At 51.0% G+C, this 18,739-nt stretch overlaps 1 protein-coding gene across 2 annotated transcripts in view; it reads right to left on the bottom strand.

Annotated features, from left to right (window-relative positions):
* Window positions 1–2,012: 2,012 nt before the first annotated feature.
* The window catches only part of FRMPD1 (FERM and PDZ domain containing 1), a 129,238-nt gene continuing 112,511 nt past the window's right edge, over window positions 2,013–18,739 (bottom strand). For both annotated transcript variants that reach the window (XM_058672707.1, XM_058672706.1), the window contains 9 exons: window positions 18,315–18,440; window positions 17,161–17,280; window positions 16,320–16,456; window positions 15,187–15,313; window positions 14,954–15,049; window positions 12,453–12,635; window positions 11,223–11,370; window positions 7,431–8,201; window positions 2,013–4,429 (listed from right to left, as the gene is read on the bottom strand). In XM_058672707.1, coding sequence (XP_058528690.1) covers window positions 2,073–4,429; window positions 7,431–8,201; window positions 11,223–11,370; window positions 12,453–12,635; window positions 14,954–15,049; window positions 15,187–15,313; window positions 16,320–16,456; window positions 17,161–17,280; window positions 18,315–18,440 — 4,065 coding nt within the window. In that variant the 3' untranslated portion in view covers window positions 2,013–2,072. The remainder of the gene's footprint in view (window positions 4,430–7,430; window positions 8,202–11,222; window positions 11,371–12,452; window positions 12,636–14,953; window positions 15,050–15,186; window positions 15,314–16,319; window positions 16,457–17,160; window positions 17,281–18,314; window positions 18,441–18,739) is intronic.

The raw sequence follows: 18,739 nt of genomic DNA on the forward strand, positions 1-18,739 counted from the left end.
CAAATAATCATTCATTACACAATTGGCTCTTGCAATGTCAGTAAGCCGCCCACCCCGGCCACCTCCCATGGGAGACTATGTCTGCAAGAAAGGGTAAACTTAACCTTCTCCAAAGCAGTGAGGTGGGGATGTTCCCAGCACATCTGGGACTTAGTCCTCAAGGGAAATGCAGTAAGAAATGCCAGCTCCAGAAAATAGCAACCCAAGAAAAGTTGATGGATGTAGGAAGTGAGGGAAACAGAAAAGCAAAGAAATGTTGATTCTGTATTTTAGACAATATTCCCAAAAGTGTTGGCAGTGTTGATAGAAAATGTATGCACACTCTAAATAAGACACCTGGCAGGCCTCCATTCAGGGCCAACTTATGTAATTTCCTTTAGCCATCTGGGGGAAGCCAAAGGCACAGAGAAGTGCCTGTAGCAGCACAGGCTGCAGCCAGGACTAATTCCTGAACTTCCCTATATTTGTGAACATGTAGATCATATTCACACAAATTATTTGTCAATGCATAGTTTTCTGTTGGCAAAAGTTTCAAGTTCCAGATTGGGTGCTTGTTCTAGGGGTTAAGACACCTGCTAGGGGACTGGCACAATGGATCAACTGGATAATCCTTTGCCTACAAGCACCAACATCCCCTGTGGGTGCCAGTTTGTGTCCTAGCTGCTCCACTTCCCATCCAGTTCCCTGCTTGTGGCCTGGAAAAGCAGCAGAGGATGGCCCAAAGCCTGGGACTCTGCACCCATATGGGAGAACCAGAAGAAGCTCCTGGCTCCTGGCTTCAGATTGGCTCAGCTCTGGTCACTGTGACCACTTGGGGAGTGAACCAGTGAATGGAAGATGTTTCTGTCTCTCCTTCTCTAAATCTACCTGCTTTTCCAACAAAAATAAAAAATGTCAAAGACTCCTATTACGATGCCTATTTCTCACATTTGAGAATCTGGTTTTGATCCTAACTCCAGCTTTCTGCTATTCTGCAGACCCTGGGAGTATTAGCCCAAGATGGCCACCTCTGGTCAAAACAGAGAAGCCAAGATCATCTTGAATTAAGTATCCCTGGCATCTGACAACAAAAGGCAGGAGCAAAATGTCAGGCCAGGAGAGGCACTGCAGTAAAGCTGAGGGTCGGCAGTAAGGTTCATGGAGTGTTTCTTAGAGTGTGGATTTACTAGATTTATAGTCTATTACATGGACTCTATGAATATTCCAACACAGAAAACGCAGACACTGAAAGCTTAAGTAGCTTGTCCAGAGTCCACCAAGATTAATTGGGATTAACTGGCTCCACTAGGATCAGTGAGAAAGGAGTGGAATTGATTTTTCTTGCCCTAACATTACCCTTGAAAAAGCAAATCTAATTTGGAGATTTAATGTTTGCCCTTTCAAGTAAAGGACAGGGTAGAGACACAGGGTCCCGCCCATCAGGGAAGGTAACGGAATACTCCTGCCAATAGGGGACCGTGTAACTGCGGCGTTTACTGCCACCTGGTGGCCAACCACGATGTCAGGCCCCCTGAAGCAGGTGCTAAGCTACAGCCTCAACTTGGGAAAGCAGAATCTGTCAAACGTCACCTGACCTTTGCACCCACCTGCGAAGGTTATTGTCACCTTGGTGTGAGAGAAGCCCAGACTTTGCATGACCTTCACCTTCCTCCCTCATCCCTGGCTTCTTCTTCCGTACTCCCTGAAATCTATTCCTCTAATTATTCACACTGTCCCGGTGAGAATCTACTGATCTGTGCCTCACCCCCACGTGCGCACCCTGACATGGGCAGGGGCTCATCTTGGCCTGTGACTTCTCAAACCCCTCATACAAGTCCTGACATGAAGGCAGCTACCAAATGCGTGTTTGTTGAATGAATGAATGTGAAGGCGTGCTTTTGACGCAAACTCATCATCAAGCTGTGTGTTTTCAGGCCAAGAGAAAGCAGTAGTTTATTTGAATACTCTATATCATAAACATTTGATGGAGTGGTGGGCGGTAGGGAGTGGAAAAGAACTGGAAGGTCTTCCTTGGGCAAGTGTCTGGGGTGGGGGACAGGGCACTTAATGGGCCATGGGTTTGGGGGAGAGCCTCATAGGGCAGTGGACGCCCGGAACTTCTGGGTCAAACAAAACACGGCAGCCGTGAGGGCTGTGCAGTGGCGGGCCAAGAGTTTGACACTCAGGTCCTGGTAGCCCCTCTCGCACGTGAGCCTGGCCGCCTCTACAAACTGATGATAAGTATATACCACGTCCCTCAGGTTCCCAGCAGCTTCGCGGTGTCGGCCTGAGCAGCGACTGCAGTCAGTGAGCTGGAAGCACAGGCCGGCCAGCTGCACTAGGTGAGGGAAGGTGTCGCGCACCGCCCCCTGCATCTCTTCAGGGGACTGGTCCATCCGGATGACGTGCTGACAGCTCGACAGCAGCTTCTGGGAACCCATGCAGAGGCGGCTGCGGCTTTCAGAAAAGTGCCAGGTGCACTTCTCCGGGGGGTGCTTGTTGCCCACCCCCCAGGAAGCTTCCAAAATGTCTTGTAGCTCCAGCAGGCTCTCCAGGAGGCAGATGAAGCCCTCCGGAGTGCCGGCCGGAGTGGCTTTTAGCTGCCTCAGTGCCCTGGAGCAGTACTCCGGCCAGATGTGGCTCTTTCTGGACAGTGTAGTGTGGGCTGTGCTGCAGCTGTGGGCCCGGGCAGGCTTCCAGAGCAAGTGCAGGCAGTTTCCTGTGGAGGAGGGTGGGGAGGTGAGAGGAGTTTCAGGGCATGCTGTGGGGTCCATCTCCTCTTCTTCCATCTCGGGCTGTGGGCCGCCCCTGAAGCACGTGGCATAGGAGAGCTGACAGCTGCACTGCTCCATCCTGATCCTGTGGGCCGCTTTCTCAGTCAAGCCTGCAAAACCCAAAGCCGTGGCCACCCTGAGACTGGCAGAGACTTCAGCATGGCTCTCTGGAGCAAAGCACAGGAAGGACTTCTCGATGGCCAGGCAGGGGCCGGAGCGACGGCCTTCGCTTTCTGCAGGAGGTTCTGGATGGGCCTCTCCTTGAGGACATGGCAGTGGCTTTGGCGGGCAAGGGCCTGCATGAGAGCAGACCTGCTGAGGGGCTGTGTCTTCCCCCAGAACATGGCTAAGTGGCTCTGTCCCAACCCCTGCTGCCAGTGAGGTGGAGGGGACATTCTCCCCCAGTAAGAAATCGGGTTCCAAGTCTAACTCCAACAAGAGTTTTTGTTCTTGGGTCTGGCAGGCTTGGTTTGGGGTGTCTCTGCTTTGTTCCTGGGGGTCCCTCGGAGGAGGTGGTGGGGTCTGCTCTGTCCCTGTTTCAGGAAGTGCCATGGCAAGGGAGATGATCCCTCCATCATCTGGAGCACTCCCGTCAGAGGCCTGTGCGTCCGTGTGTGACATGGCATCCTTGGGGTCATTCAGATGCTTCCCTGATTCCTCCTGAGACCCGCTGGCGTTTGAAACTCTCCTGTCACTTTCCCAAGGCAGCTGTCCCTGTTGCTCCTCCTTCACAGAGCCGGAAGCCGTCTTCCCCCGTGGACCGAGTCTACCTGCAGTGCCCTCAGGCCCATCTCTGGGAGACAGCAAAGGCCCTGGGTGTTTGGGGGTTGGGTTTTGCATGTGGTTTGTGCAGAGAACACCCGTTTCCATCGCCAGCCAGACCCCTGCCAGCTCTTGCGTGCCTCTCTGAGAGACCCCTGGCAGTCCTGGGCTGCTGGCCAGGCAGACTGTGTCTGGGTCAGCGTGGGTACTCAAGAGACGTGAGGTGCTGTCCTCCAGCTCCACACTGAGGCCTTTAGGGGTGGGGCTCTGTGCATCTTGGAGCAGAGGGCTGGTTGGCAAAGGTCTGGTTTGCACAGTGTCTGGGCCTGAGGGACTTGGGTTAGGACAGCAAGGAGCACCTGCTGAGGAGCAGCCAAGGGTGATGGTGGAAGGGGCAGCTCCAGGCTGCTCTTTGTGAGCAGGGTCAATGCGGAGGCGAATGGCCGAGATGGAAGACACTCGTGAGTCAACGACCGACTTGGTTTCCATGGTCTCAGGCTCCATCTCCATGACCCTGGAAGCAGGGTTCTTGTTCTTGGTCTCCCTAAGTGGGACCAGCAGCCCCAGGGCCTTGGTCTCCAGGAGGCCTGGCTCGCCTTGCATGTCCTGCAGCGAGGACACGGTGGGTGAGGGTGCCCCGAGGGTGAGGTAAGGCTCCCTGTCATAGTAGCACACATCGCCCATGCTCTCCAGGGAGACGGCAGTCGTGAGGGGAAAGGAGACATGTGAGGTGTAGGCAGTCTGCAGAAAGGACCTTCTTTTCCTCAGGCTCTTGGGGTACTTTTCGGCCCCACCCCTTCTGCTCTCCTCACTCCCCTCTGGCCCTGGACGCAGGCTGTCCTCCAGGTTGTGGCTGCCAGCCTCACCACGCATGCTCAGGGTGTGGAGTTCTGCAGCAGGAACAGCTCTGGGCCCTGGGAGTCGAGAAAGAAGAAAGTGCATTAAACAACAAACAGGTGGGCCCAGTGGCGTGGCCTAGCAGCTAAAGTCCTCACCTTGAAAGCCCCGGGATCCCATATGGGCACCGGTTCTAATCCCGGCAGCTCCACTTCCCATCCAGCTCCCTGCCTGTGGCCTGGAAAATCAGTTAAGGACAGCCCAAAGCTTTGGGACCCTGCACCCGCGTGGAAGACCTGGAGGAGGTTCCTGGTTCCTGGCTTCGGATCAGCGCGCACCGGCCCGTTGCGGCTCACTTGGGGAGTGAAACATCGGATGGAAGATCTTCCTCTCTGTCTCTCCTCTCTGTATATCTGACTTTGTAATAAAATAAATAAATCTTAAACAACAACAACAACAACAACAACAAACAGGTGTAGAGCTTCTGGCTCAGGCCCTGGGCTTGCCTAGGTTTAGACCCTGGCTGGGAGTATGTGACTAGGGCAAGTGAAATAGTTTTGTAGATGTGTTTTTAAATTTTTTTATTGATTTAAATATTAATGTTTGAAAAGCAGAGTCATGCAGAAAGAAAGAGAGGGAGAGAGAATCTTTTATTCACTACTTTAGTCACCAAGCAGCCTCAACAGCAGAACAGCAGGGCTTGGGCCAGGTAGAACCCAGGAGCCTAGAACTCCATCCGGGTCTCCCATGTGCAGGGCAGGGCCCAAGTTCATGGTCCATCTTTTGCCTTCCCTGGTACATCAGCAGGAGCTAAATTGAAAGCGGAGCAGCTGGGGACTTGAACTGGCTCTCCAGTAATGGAGGCCAGCTTAACCCACTGTATTCCAACGCTGGCCCCTGATGAGTTAAATCTGGATCCCCTCCATGTTACTATTGGAAAAAGAGGGACTGTAATTTTAAGAGTTTTGTTGTTGTTTGTTTGTTTGTTTGGGTTTTTTTGGTTGCTGAAGATCCACTTCATTGCCCTGTGGTCATAGCACTTCATCTTTCTTTTCAGGAGAGTCACCTCTGTAGGAACTATTAATTAAATGCCCCGACTACCCCAGCCAGGAGATCAAGTTTGTGACTCGGATGGTCAGTTTGGCTTCTTTTATACATATATGTTAATAAAAACAAACACAGGATATCCAGTAGGACCTTGTGTCCTGGTAAAGGTCCCACACAAAGGCTCTGCCTGAGGGTCTCCGCTGTGTCCCCCAGCACAGTGGCTAGCCTGGGCAGGGGGCACAGAAGACTGCTGGCTGGGATCTCTGGGGGAGTGGTACAGACTGGCCAGACTGCTGCAGACAGTTTCCAGAAAAACAACAACAACAACACATCATAATTCTACAAGGAAGAGCAGGTCGGGTTATGTCCGGAATCTTGAGTTCGCAGACAGCTGGCTCTAGAGACCAAGGTCAAGGCCTGTGGGCGAGGGTCTGCAGTTAGGCAATGGTCCAAAGCCATAGGACTGAACTGTGTGCTTTAAGAGATCCTTGAGACACTCATGTACTGACTGCTGTACTTGGGCCACACTTGCTTTCTGATCATCAAGCATTGGCTGATTAACATCAATATGGGACATGCCTCATTGGCTGATTAACATCAATATGTGACATGCCTATCAAAGTTTATGCCACATTACTTCATGTTAATTTGATTCCCCAAGCAGTTCAATAAAAGGTTGAGGCAGCAAGCTTTCTGAGTTGACCTCCTTTCCTTAGAGAAAGGGGGCTTCCCTCTGGCTGCCCATTTTTTAAAATTTATTTATTTTTTTTAATAATCTTACTTAGTTGATTAGGGTACAAAGGGTCAAGGGTTACATGATGAAAGTAGGTAATACCATTGTTTCCACACTAATATTATCATTTTTTCCCCTGTATCTGGGGTCAGGGGAGAAACAAAGGGAAAAGCCCCACCCAGCCTCCCAACCATCCTGGATCCCCGATGTGAGGTGCTCTGAGGGTCCTGCTCAAGCAGTTTTGATAGTTCTACAGTTTCTGGATTGCTGTCTGGCTGCCCATTTTTATAGTCTTTATCTCACATCAATTTCATTTCTTATTTTCCCAGTTGCATGTCATTTCCCTCTCTACCCCTGCTCATGCCATGCAGTACAGAATTAACAGTGGAGGGTCCATGAATCCACACATCTACCACTGCCGGGCATGGTGTTCTAGGGGTACAGTGAAGAGTGAGACACTCTGAGTTCCTGCACTGGGAGAGACACCTGCACAGAGTCACACAAATAGATGTACTTGGGCCCAGTATGATGACTCAATGACTAAACCCTCACCCTGCACTTGCTGGGATCTCATTAGGGGCACCAGTTTGTGTCTCAGCTACTCCACTTCCCATTAAGCTCCCTGACTGTAGCTTGGGAAAGCAGTAGAGGATGGCCCAAAACCTTGGAACCCTGCACCCACATGGGAGACCCAGAAGAGCCTCCTGGTTCCGGATCAGCTCAGCTTCAACAACTGCGGCCACTTGGGAGTGAACCAGTGGAAGAGCTTTCTCTCTGTCTCTCCTTCTGTCTGTAAATCTGCCTTTCCAATAAAAATACGTAAGTTTTTAAATAAATAAATAAGTGCACTTGCAAGATCACAGGCCATGGCCACAAGGTGCTGTAAGGGGCTCAGTGGGCCAAGGCCAGGTGGGGGGGGTGTACGTTCAAGGCAGAAAGAACAGCTAGGGCAAAGGGCGGAGGTGGAGGGGAGCCTGGCACTTCTCCATGAAACCTGGTGAGGAGGTCTGGCCTGCGTGGGTCATGGATGCCGCCTAGGGGATGGAAGGGCCTCGCAGGGTCTGCTAAGGAGCTGGCTTTTCTCCAAGGGACATTGGGAAATCACTGGCCTCCTGCCTCTGCTCAACCACTGGTCTCTGCACTTCTCCTTGCAGCCCCAACTAGAAGCCACTTGGCTTTGTAGCTCAGCCCTTAGAATCTGGCTGAGTGGCCAAGTGTCCTGTTTCGTTTTGGGGTTTTCTAGGACTGGGGTTTGGTGGACAGGAGGGTCTCGGGTTCCACCTGGAGCAAGGGTTCACCTGAGAGGCTGTCGGGGGTTGTGAGCTTGTCGGCCGCATCGTAATATTCCTCATCTGAGCTGCCGTCCTCCAGGGCCAGGGGCGGTGGATGCAGGGCCGGGCCTTCCGGCATGGAGCTGGGCCGGGCTTCTGGCCAAACCTGCTGGCCACGGGACGCGGTGCTGTCTGAGCTGTCGCTCAAGTGGCTGGATGGGGAGACACTGGAGCACAGGCTGTAGTAGTCAAACCGGCTGCCCTCGTAGAGCCTGGGGTCCAGCCGGGTGGTGCCAAGGTCTGCGGCCCAGCTGAAGGGCTCAGCAGCAGGGCTCTGCAGGAATTCTGCCTTCGGGCACAGCGGGCTGGCTTCCTGGGCCAAGTCGAGGAGACAGAAGAAGCCACTGGGGTCTGAGCTGCTCCTCTCCTCTCGGCCCTCGGTAAAGGCCGGTGAGCAAAAGTGGAAGAAGGAGGACCTGTTGGAGGAGCAGGCGTCCAGGTCGTCCTCTTCCAGCGCATCCATGGATTCACTCGAGCCACTGGTCCGGCAGCCGCGGCTCTCCGTGTTGGCCGAGTCGGAGGCCTCGGACTCAGCGCTATCTGGGGTGCTGTTGGGCCCGCAGGAGCTTGGGCCTTTGCTGGCTGTCTCAGGATGGGCGCCATTCCTGGAATGGCACTCTTCTTTGGTGAGGGGTCTGCAGGAGGCCAGTGGGCCCAGGCGTCTCTCAGAAAGGGATTCCAGCACGCAGTCGGCCTCCGAGGACTCCTCTGAGTCGCTGCAGGTCCTGGACTCGTAGCCTGGAACAAGGGATGGTGAGGGTTACGCACTGTTCAGGCAGGGCTTGCAAGTATCTGTGGGGCTTGTCACCCCTCACCTGGCAAGGGAGGAGTTGGGCCCAGTCAGGAGACACTGAGCCCAGGCACTCCTATTCCATGCTTCCCCCACACCATCAGGCCACCCGACCCACATCTGTCCAGGCTACCTAGAGGAGACAGGATTTGCTCTACACTCACCAACTTCCTTCTTGGATCTCAGCTATATCCTGTCTGAGTTTTAGAGTCTTGGTGGGGTGGGGGAAGAGAACAGGCATTTGAGAGAGCAGCTAAGATGCTACTGAGACACTCACACCCCATAGCAGAGAGTGTGGCTTAAAGATTTATTCATTTTTATTGGAAAAACAGATCAGATTTACAGAGAGAAGCAGAGACAGAGAAAGGTCTTTGATTTGTTGGCTCACTCCCCAAACCACCACAATGGCCAGAGCTGAGCTGATCCAAAGCCAGGAGCCCAGAGCCTTTTCCAGGTCTCCCATGTGAGTGCAGGGTATCAAGGCTTTGGGCCATCCTTTACTTCTTTCCGAGGCCACAAACAGGGAGTTGGATGGGAAGTGAAGCAACCAGGACACAAGCTGTTACCGGATTTAGCCATTGAGCCATCATGCCGGGCCCAAGTCTGCTTAAGTTTTGGCTCCTCTCCTTTTCATCTACCTCCTGCCATGAGCATCCTGGAAAGCAGCAACTGACGGCTTAGGTGCTTTAGTCCCTGTTGCCTGCTTGGAAGAGCCAGACTCAGTTCCAGGCACCTGGCTTTTACCTAGTCGGGTATGGCTCTGGGAGGCACCTGAGGAAAGAACTAGCAATAGAAGACCTCTTTTTCTCTGCCTGTCTCTATCGCTCACCTTTTACATCAAAATGAAAATATCCTTTAAAAAATCACATGGAGAGTCTTATTTTAAAGTTTCTTCATCATATTCCTGGGATAGTGAGTGAAATCTCAAGGATGTGGGGTCTCAGAGTCTGTATTGATGAAAATCATGAGAAGCAACTGGGCTGGTACATGCTGAAGCCTGGCCTTGGGAACCTACAGGTGCAGTAGGTCTTTGGGATGGTGGAGAGTCACCTAGCTGCAGGAAGGAACCATGACAGGACAATGGGGGTCACGCAGACACATCTCAACCCTGTTCAAAATCCAATCAGCCTCCAGAGATCTTTCTAGAATGTCTCCATGATTGCAAACCCTGTGGTGGTTTCCTGAGCTCTCCTAGGAGCTCCTCGGTCACTCCTCTGCATCCTAGACCCACCTGCTACTCACGGGGGCAGCCCTGCTCCTCCTCCATGGCCTGGTTGCCCACCAGACTCCATGCACACAGACAGTCTCTCATACAATGTGATCTGTGTCCCTTCCTGCTGTCTCATTTCTCCCTTCCTCCCATGACCTCCTTTCCTGGCCTGGGGAAATCCAGTTTCATTCTTCCAGCTCAAAAACCTCCCTTCCAGAACACTTTCTCTGACCTTCTTCCAACTGCCGCAATTGTAACAGCCCTGCCCCTGCTGTGTCTCCCTGGCCAGAGAAGGAGGCATCATTAGTTAGCCACAAATACCCTGTAAAACTAAAAGGCATGAATGCGCAAAACTCTTCATTTCTTAATAGATACTTGGTATGGTGGCCTCTGCATTCACCATTCATGGGTTCAACCGACATTCATGGGTTCAAAAACATGCAGGAGGGCAGGTACTTAGCCTGGTGGCAGTTAAGACAGAACTTGGGACACCCATATCCCACACCGGAGTGCTTCGGTTCAAGTCTTAACTCTGCTCCCTAGTCAAGCTTCCAATAAAGACAGTTCCTGGGAGATAAAAGAATGTTTCAAGTAGTTCAGTCCCTGCTACCATGTAGGAGATGTGCACCGAGTTTCTGGCTCCACCTTCGGCCTGGTCTAACCCTCGCCATTCCAGGCATTTGGGGGAATTAACCAGCAGAAGGGAGACCTCTCTCTCTCAAAGAAAATAAATAAAATTTTAAACATTCAGGGAATAACTACTTCTGCACTGAATGTGTACAGATGTCTTTTCTTGTCATTATCACCTAAACAATCCAGTTTTGCAGTTATTTGCATAACATTTACACTGTATTAGGTAGTTTAAATAATCTAGATATGATTTAAATTATATGGTAGGCAACATGCAAATTCTACACCATTTTTTATATAAGGGACTTGAGCCTCTGTGGGTCCTGGTGTTTCTCAGGGGGCCGAGACCAGTCCCCGACAGACACCAGGGCATGACTATATTTTACCCAATTTGATCATCATCTATTCTCTTGAGATAATTAATGGCTGTTTAATCTATATGGAGCCAACACTGAATCCTGGTGAGCTACTGAGCATCTCTTCCCACCTCCACACTCAGTGATGTCCCACTGGAAGCTCAGAAGTGGACAGGGTGGGGGAGCTTCTGCCATGCAATTAATTAGGCAGCGCTTTTGCCCCCTGAAGAGAACATTATCAAACACTTAACTAGCATGCCCCTGGGAACACACAGCATCCTCGCGAGGCTGACAGCTGGGCCCGGAGTTGGGCCTCACCTACCCTCCACTTCTTCGCTCTTCACATGGCCTGATCTCAAGCCTCCTCTGTCTTTACACCTCCTTCTTCTAAACACAGAAGGTTGAGAAATTCTATTATAGTTCAAGAGAATGCAAAATAGGTATGGGAGAGAAGTCAACTCACCTAGTTTTAGAACCCATCAGTTAGGTTTCTCTTACTAAGAAATACAGATAAATATAGTGGGGTCTTAGAAATGATCTTCAGGAAATAGCAGAGAATCAGACCTTTAGTGGCCTTCCTTGGAGAATTTCTCTATTTCCCACTTAGGAGAGCTCCACTGCTTACTTGAAAATAGAAAGAACAGTGGCTCTCCCCTGCTTGAGTGGAAGTCTCAGCCCAGCCTAGCTAGCACACCACCTCCGTGCAGGCTGCCCCTAGCAGGGAGGCCAGAGAAATGGCCTCATCATTATTAGGATGACACACCGCGTCTCACCTTCCTCAGCAGACACTCGGTGCCCTTGTGGTTTGCTTCCAGGCCACAGGAAGATGGAGGTTACTGGATCAACGAAGAGCCTGTAGTAGCCAGCAATCATGCAGGCAAGGTCTTTTGCACTGTTGGATTCCAGCAGTAAAGTCAGAACCTGGGAAGGCAAAGAGAACTCTTGGGCTTACCAAGGGCCCAGACAGAGGACTGTGTGAACCTAGCCATGCAACCAGACAGCTCCCAGTTGCCCCACACCCCTAGAGGGCTCTGCATGTACATGCACGCACATATATATGTGCACAGTCACCCAAGTATACCTGCATACAGGCACAGATGACAGGCACAGCACACATACATACACAAGCACAGTGCATGTGCACAATTACCTTAGGGAATGTGCACATGCCCAAACACACAATCACACTGTAGGTAGGTGTGTGTGTGTGTGTGTGTGTGTGTGTGTGTGTGTGCATGCGGACCATCTGAGTGCACGTACATACTTGTACAATCACCTGAGTGTCCCTACATGCACACACATACACAGCCACAATGCACATGTATATACATGTGTTTGTGTGATCACCTGAGCACATCTGCAGATACACACAGTCAGTTCACACATGTATACACACATACATTTGCACGTACACAGTGGCCGCCTCTCCTGGAATCTGTACAATGTCTGTCTCTCCACCCTCTGCCCTGGCTCCTCATCCCACCCTACCTCAGTCAGTCATATAATGGGGCCCTTTAAGACCTGAACTAGAAAACACAAAGGAGCAAGAATTAGTGCAGAGATGAGAGTGATGAGAAGAATAAAGCGCCTGTTGGATTAAGTCAGAAGAGGGCGGGATCAATGCAGGGTGTCCACAGAGGCACAGGACATCCTTTATTCTATTTATTCCTTTGCTTCCATTTCTACCACTCAGTCACTTGGGCAGCTGTCCCAGTCCCATCCATGTAATTAGAAATCATCTGGTGTTCCCAAGTCTTTGCCAACCCAAAGGGAACTCAGCTTTCAAGCTTTCCACCTGGGAAGCACACGACCCAGCTCGGATCATTGCCAGGATAATTTGCACTTTGGTCACCCTTCTCCCTTTGCTGGGACAGGGTAGGCAAGTCACCCTCTTCAGCAGAAGTAGATCTTATTATGATTCAAAATTCACAGAAACCACCCTGGGATGAGCCAACCCCCATTACAGAAGTTGCATTCAGTAGTTCTGCCCTTGTGCTCGTTACCTTGACGTCCTGCAGGTACACCTTGACCATGCTCACTTTCTCAGACTCTGCCTTGAGCTCCACGCGGCTGATGTTTGCAAACTCGGCCAATGTGGACATGATGTTGAGCTTGCTGTTAATAATCTGGCTGATGCCATACTTGGCTCCTACTAAGATGGCAATGTAGGATTCTCTATCCTGTAACTGTGAGGGGTTGGGGGAATAGGGTTGGAAGTAGGATCAGTCTCCATTCACAAGCTGGTGAATAAACACATTGCTATCTCTTCCAATAATTTCGTGTGTGCATTTTATAAAGAACTGGAAGACAGGAGTTCAAAAGCTCTCCTCTCAAGATAAATGTCTCAGACAGAAATGCTAATTACCCTGAGTTGATCATTACACATTATAGACATTGAGTTATTACGCTGTACCCCATAAATACAAAAAATTATTATACAAAAAAAATTCAGAAAAAAATGTGACACCTCTCTAGCAACTCTTTTAGCTTTTATTTCTGATTTTCACTGCCAGTCCCCAAAATGACTGCCTGACTTGGGTCCAGTCTATAGTGAATAAATAGGCATTTCCCTGTCATAAGCCCCTTTCTAGCAGAGTGCTGAACCTAGGACTGTTGTTCCTCCATGCTTTCACACTTATGCGTCTGCAGCTTGCTGTGCTCCTCCTGGAATTGATTCCCTGTTTGTGGACATCCTGACCCTGCTTAGCCCATGAACACTAAGCCTCTTGGCCCAAGATTGTACTTGCCCAGCCTCAGCCTGCTCCTGCCCAGAGTAGCCCTTTTGTCAGAACTGCTCCCATACCACTTCCTCTGGTCTTTGCTCACAGCTCTGAATCCTATACCAATGACTTCTGGTGAAGTCTCTTATTCTAGTTAAGTTTGTGGGCTTCAGAGCCTGTTGGGCATCAATATCTATTTAATGTTTTTAATTTTTAAAGATTTATTTATTTTTATTGGAAAAGCAGATCAGATTTACAGAGAGGAGAGACAAAGATCTTCCATCCACTGGTTCATTCCCCAAACTGCCACAATGGCCAGGACTGAGCTGATCCAAACTCAGAAGCCAGGAGCTTCTTCTGGTCTCCCATGTGGGTGCTGGGTCTCAAGGCTTTGAGCTGTCCTTGATTGCTTTCCCAGGCCACAAACAGGGAAAAGGATGGGAAGTGGAGCAGCTGGGACACAAACTGGTGCCCAAATGGGATCCTGGTGCTTGCAAGGTGAGGATTTAGCCATTGAATCATTGCATTGGGCCCTGTAGATATCAATATTTAAACTGCCAGTGCCTAGCAAGCACCCAGGGCTAGGCCCATATGGTCAGTTGCTTCTCCCATTCCTAGGAAAGGTGATGGGAGATGGAGAACAGGATCCTGACAGCTGGGAAAGGGCAGGACTTTAGCTCTTGGCAACCTCCTGAAGCTTTTTCTGGCCCTTCAAATTCTTCCTTTTATTGTTTCCTTTACATCTTCCGAGGCTTCCACTTATACAAAGCCTCTATCTGTTTTGTCCTTCCTTTAACCATCCCACTCTGTCGTTCTCTCAAAGCATGGGTTTTCTTTTTACATGCTGCATGGTTGGGTTAACCATCACTTAGATCCAATCATCACAAGCATGGGCTCATCATCACAAGAACCATACAGACCCATCACTGTTAATGACTGAGAGGTGAGATCCTCTGAAAGGAATTTATTTGACTGATATTAAAGAAAATAACACACACACACGAACAAACCCAAACATCTAATTGGTGAACCCACTGTGTGCTAGACAGCCCTGGGCTGACTGAGTGGAGCAGAGGGCATAAGCCATACCACTTCCCCTCCAGCCCCCTCCCTGCCACCCACTCCAGTCCCAACACCAACTGCTGAAAAGCACCTGCTCCAGGTCCAGCCTCCAAATAAGAAGCAGGAGAAAGAACAGGAGCTGACGGCTGCCCTCTGTTGGCTCCTTTCACTTCTCAGGCCCACCGACCTCCCTGTGTGGAGGCTCAGGGCCCAGCTGAGCAGTCAGTCACCCATCCATATCCCTCCTTCCCAATTCCTGATCTTCCCTCTTCAAGTTCCCACATCCCAGGTTCCTGAGAAGATAGCTTCTAGGACCCTCCCTGGTGATGTATCTCCTTTATATCCAAGTGTGGCCAGGTTCAAGGTCGGGCCCTTCTTCCACCCCTTCCCCTTCTTAGGTTCAACCTGAAGCCAGCAGGCACGCCCCAGCAGTGGTCCTGCTCTGTCTCTCGGCTTTACCACCTTCTCTTGGGCAGCTGGCTTTATCCCTCCAGGGTGGAGGTAGGTCCTGCTTACTCAGCTCTGGCTATTTGAGCTTTTTTTTTAAGGGCTAATATTACACATGTGCATATTCGCCAGTGACATCATGTTTATTTTCTTATTCAAAAAAACTCTAAGATGTGGTGGAGTCCGTTGGAATTTCTGGCTCAAAGCTACACTGATTTTTCAAAGGATCTCACAGTGCTTATAGGAGCAGAGTGTCATGGTTCTGTAACATGTACCATTAAAGTAGCGTTGAAGATTTTCCCACCGTAGGTCTTGAGTTCCCCAAGGATCTGTAGATAATTCAAACGGAGCTGGGCAGCGGAAATAAGTTGCTTAAAGAGAAAAAAGAAAAAACAAAACAGTTGAGATCAAAGCTTATTGATCTGCCTAAAAGATAGGCAATGTTGAGGCTTTGTAATAGGCAGGCTGGGGTGGGGGCAGGGGTTAGCAGAGGTCATGGCAACATTACCTTCTGTCGCGGTTCCAGCAAATTCTGGTTCCTCTTCATGTGGAAGCTAATGGCTTTCTTGATGTCTTTGCCTTTCATGTTTCGGAGTAAAGTTGGAGATATGAAATTCTCTATTCCCCAGTCTTTCCTGCCAGGGGACAAGGGAGAAAGACAGGGAGGCCCATTTGGTCAGTGTGCTTGGCTCATAAACAGCACAGTTATGTTTGAGCCAGTGTTGAGTGCTCCCACAGTACAGCATTGAGGAACCGCTACCTCCAGCAGTGTATATAGATAAAGATAACACTCTCCCACACCACAAAAACCACCACTGCCATTCCCAAATCAGACCCCACTGACTACTACGGAGCTCACTTCTTGAGTGGTGTGATAGGTTGTTGGTAAGAGGGGGATCCTCCATCCCTGTTCCCACAAGCCATGTGACACACAACAACCACACACTCCCTTGGGGCCAACACACAGCCTCAAGACCAAGCTTCGTGGCAGTGCCAGCCTCAACAGCCTCAAAGCCCCCCTGCAGAGTTGTGACAAAATGGTCTCAGGTCCCATTCCCCGGAGATCTGACTCCGCGCATCCACCTTTGGGTCAAGGAGCTGTCTTATTTTTATACTAGGATATCCTCATATGTCTGTGGCAGCTGGCCAGGATAGAGTTGAGATTCAAGGAGTCGGGCTAAGCAAGACTGCTTCAGGGGGAGATTTTAAGCTTCATAATCAAGAGGTGTTAGAATCCTGGGACTCAAACTGCCCAGCAGAGGGGGTAGTGGGAGTGAGTAAAAATGCAACAGGGATGGGTTCACACTTCAATGAGAACTCATTCCCAGGGCATTCCTGCCCTTAGGAAAGTTTAGCAATGAAACTGTCAACAGATTGCCCCAGACACCCTCCCGCGGCCTGGAGATTTACTAGGGAATCCCATGTCTGTCCATCTGGAATTGGCTTCTGCCCCAGAGGGAGCAGCCAGAATCTGACATGGGGAGGGGCTGTGGGAGACAGTGGACAGGGAAACAGATGGGAAGACACTAGCCAGCTGGAAAGGGGCCTCCATGTCAGCTTTCTGTACAGTCTGGCCATCCTGGCCAGGGGCCAACAGAGTTTCAAACGGGAGGCAACAGCTGCTGCTCCCCCACCACTCACTCTATGTATTTCAAAGAGATCTTCTGGGGTTGGGCGCAGGCGTAGATCCGCTCCTGGATGTGCAGGGCCGCCAGGCGGAGAGCAGAGCTGCACTTCATCTCCACGGCAAAGCGCTCTTGGAGCACGTCGCTGCAGCTCTGCAAGGTGAGGCAGAGTGGAGCAGTTGGTGGTGAACCCGACTCTGGTGCCTCCTTCCCACTCCCACCCCAACTCTCCTCAGGCAGCAGGGCTGGGGGGCTCTGCTCTGAGACATGCTCTCACAGTTTTGGGCTATGTGATAAGCTACCAGGACTCTCCAGCATTGGTAGCCATCTACTCTGGGCAGCTTAAATGAAAGATGCACAGGCAAACAGGTGTCCCACTGTTTATAGAAAGGGGTCATGGCGTCTGTCGCCACTTGGCTTAGGCCATGGGCAGCCCAACCCACCCAGTCTATGAAGTGGACGCCTCCCAAATATTTCTTTTCCTTGAGAACAAAAATGACACTGTAAGTCCCAGCCAAGGGGACACAGCGTGAAGAGCCCCAGGTGAGGGGATCAAGGACCTAGTTTTGGGCTCTATCAGTAAAGTGGATGACACAGACAAATCACAGGACCTGTTCAGAAATCAGTTCTCTCATCTCTAGATTGAGGCTTTGAGGCCAGGATACCCCTTTTTAGCAACACAAGCAGACTGAAAAGATCTGAAAATAGGATTGGGAAACATATCCTCTGCGCTGGGGACAGGAAAGCACTTCTGGTGGGATAAGCAAGCGGCCCACCCTCCTTCACATAAAGACAACCCTAGGAGCCAGCTCCGGTGCAAGCTGGCTCCTCCACTGCAGGAAGCCCGTCCCAGGCACCTGCAGATAGAGGTATTCAAAGGCCACTGGGTCTTCTTTCAGGAGGTCCAGGGGGTCCTTGGGGACAAAGCACACCCTGAAGAGGCAGCGGGAGTTGCAGGACCCTTCCCTGTCCACTACCTGCAATGACAGAATAGGGAGACAGGCTTAGTCCACTCACTGCCTTTAGGCTGGTTGTTCTACAAGACTACTTTGGGGAGAGAGAGCGAGAAAAAAAAAAGGCAATGAAAGAAGCTCCCCAGGGATTTCAATTTTCAACGGACCTCTGCTCCCAGTCTGATTTCCTTTCTTGTGGGTTGAAGATCTTGGTTCCCAAAGGGTGGAGTTTTTCTCTGGCTCATCTTCTCTGCCCAGAGGGAATCCCCATTTCCAGCTCCCCAGGTGCCCCCCACCACCCCTACTGTTTCTCTACCTAGGCTTTAACCGGGTGCCTACACTTTTCTTTCCCACCCATAAGAACCTACAGAAACTATCTTGTGTCTTCCCCTTTCTTACTTCCCACTTTAACTATCTGCTGTCTTTGATTTGATTTCCTTTTGCTAAGGCAGATGGAATGGAAGTGGTATTTTTAAGTGGCAAACCTCCCAGGAGAGGGACTGGGGTCAAACTCATCTGCCACACGGGATGTGGTCCAAGCAGCTTCCATGCAGTTGGACCCAAGCTCACGCTGGTGCTCTGCTTCCAAAGCCCCTTCCTGCTGGCAGCTATTGAAATGTTACTCTTTCCTGTCACCTTGCATAGTTGATGGGGACCTGGCCCATCAGCCTGCACTGGACTGTGTCAGGCTACAAAGTGACACGTCACTGAAAGCCTGGAACATGTTTCTCCCAAGGCTCAGAGGTGGCAGGCCTAAGGACAAGCATCAGAGCCAGGGACAGAGGACTGGGGCTCTGTTAGCCATGTCACCTGGAGACAAGTTACCATACCCCTCTCCTCATCTGCAAACCTGGGGCTCCCCTCAGGTCTCTGTCCTTGCCTGCTTCATACAGGCAGATGGAAACTCACTCCGATTCCCACCCTGTTGCACCCAGGCTGAGCGACTCTGCCTCGTGGGGCTGGGAGAAGGCGCACAGAGCCTGTGCCAGATGTTGTGGCGGAGGTCTGCAGCCAGCCTTGCTGGCACCTCCCTCATGGCCCGTGTAGGTCCTTCCTACCTGCTGGATGAGCTCTTCCTCGTGCAGCAGATGTAGCCGGGAGACGCTGTACTGCTCCTCCAGAGCCAGTGCGAAGTACTCGATGCTGCGGATGGATAGCTTCTCCCGCACCGTGAGGATGATGTCCTGGTGGGCACACAGAGGCATGGGAGCGCCTGAGTGGCACAGAGGGCTCCCCAGTGTTGTCGCTGAGGTGGGAAAGGCCTATGAAGTTGGGTCCACTGCCACCCAAGCTGGAGATCCAGCTCCTGTCCCTGAGATCCCTCTTGGCCTACTTCCCACTTCCCCTGGTGCCATTCATCCAACCAACCTCTCTTGCTTAATTCAGAAGACTGACATCATCTACTAGTTGGGACGGGGGAATGATATTCTGCCTGTCTCCTCACTGTCTCTGGCCCCATCATCTCCCCAGCATTGCCCCAGTT

The sequence above is a fragment of the Ochotona princeps genome, chromosome 14, assembly GCF_030435755.1.
Source record: "Ochotona princeps isolate mOchPri1 chromosome 14, mOchPri1.hap1, whole genome shotgun sequence".
NCBI lineage: Eukaryota > Metazoa > Chordata > Mammalia > Lagomorpha > Ochotonidae > Ochotona > Ochotona princeps.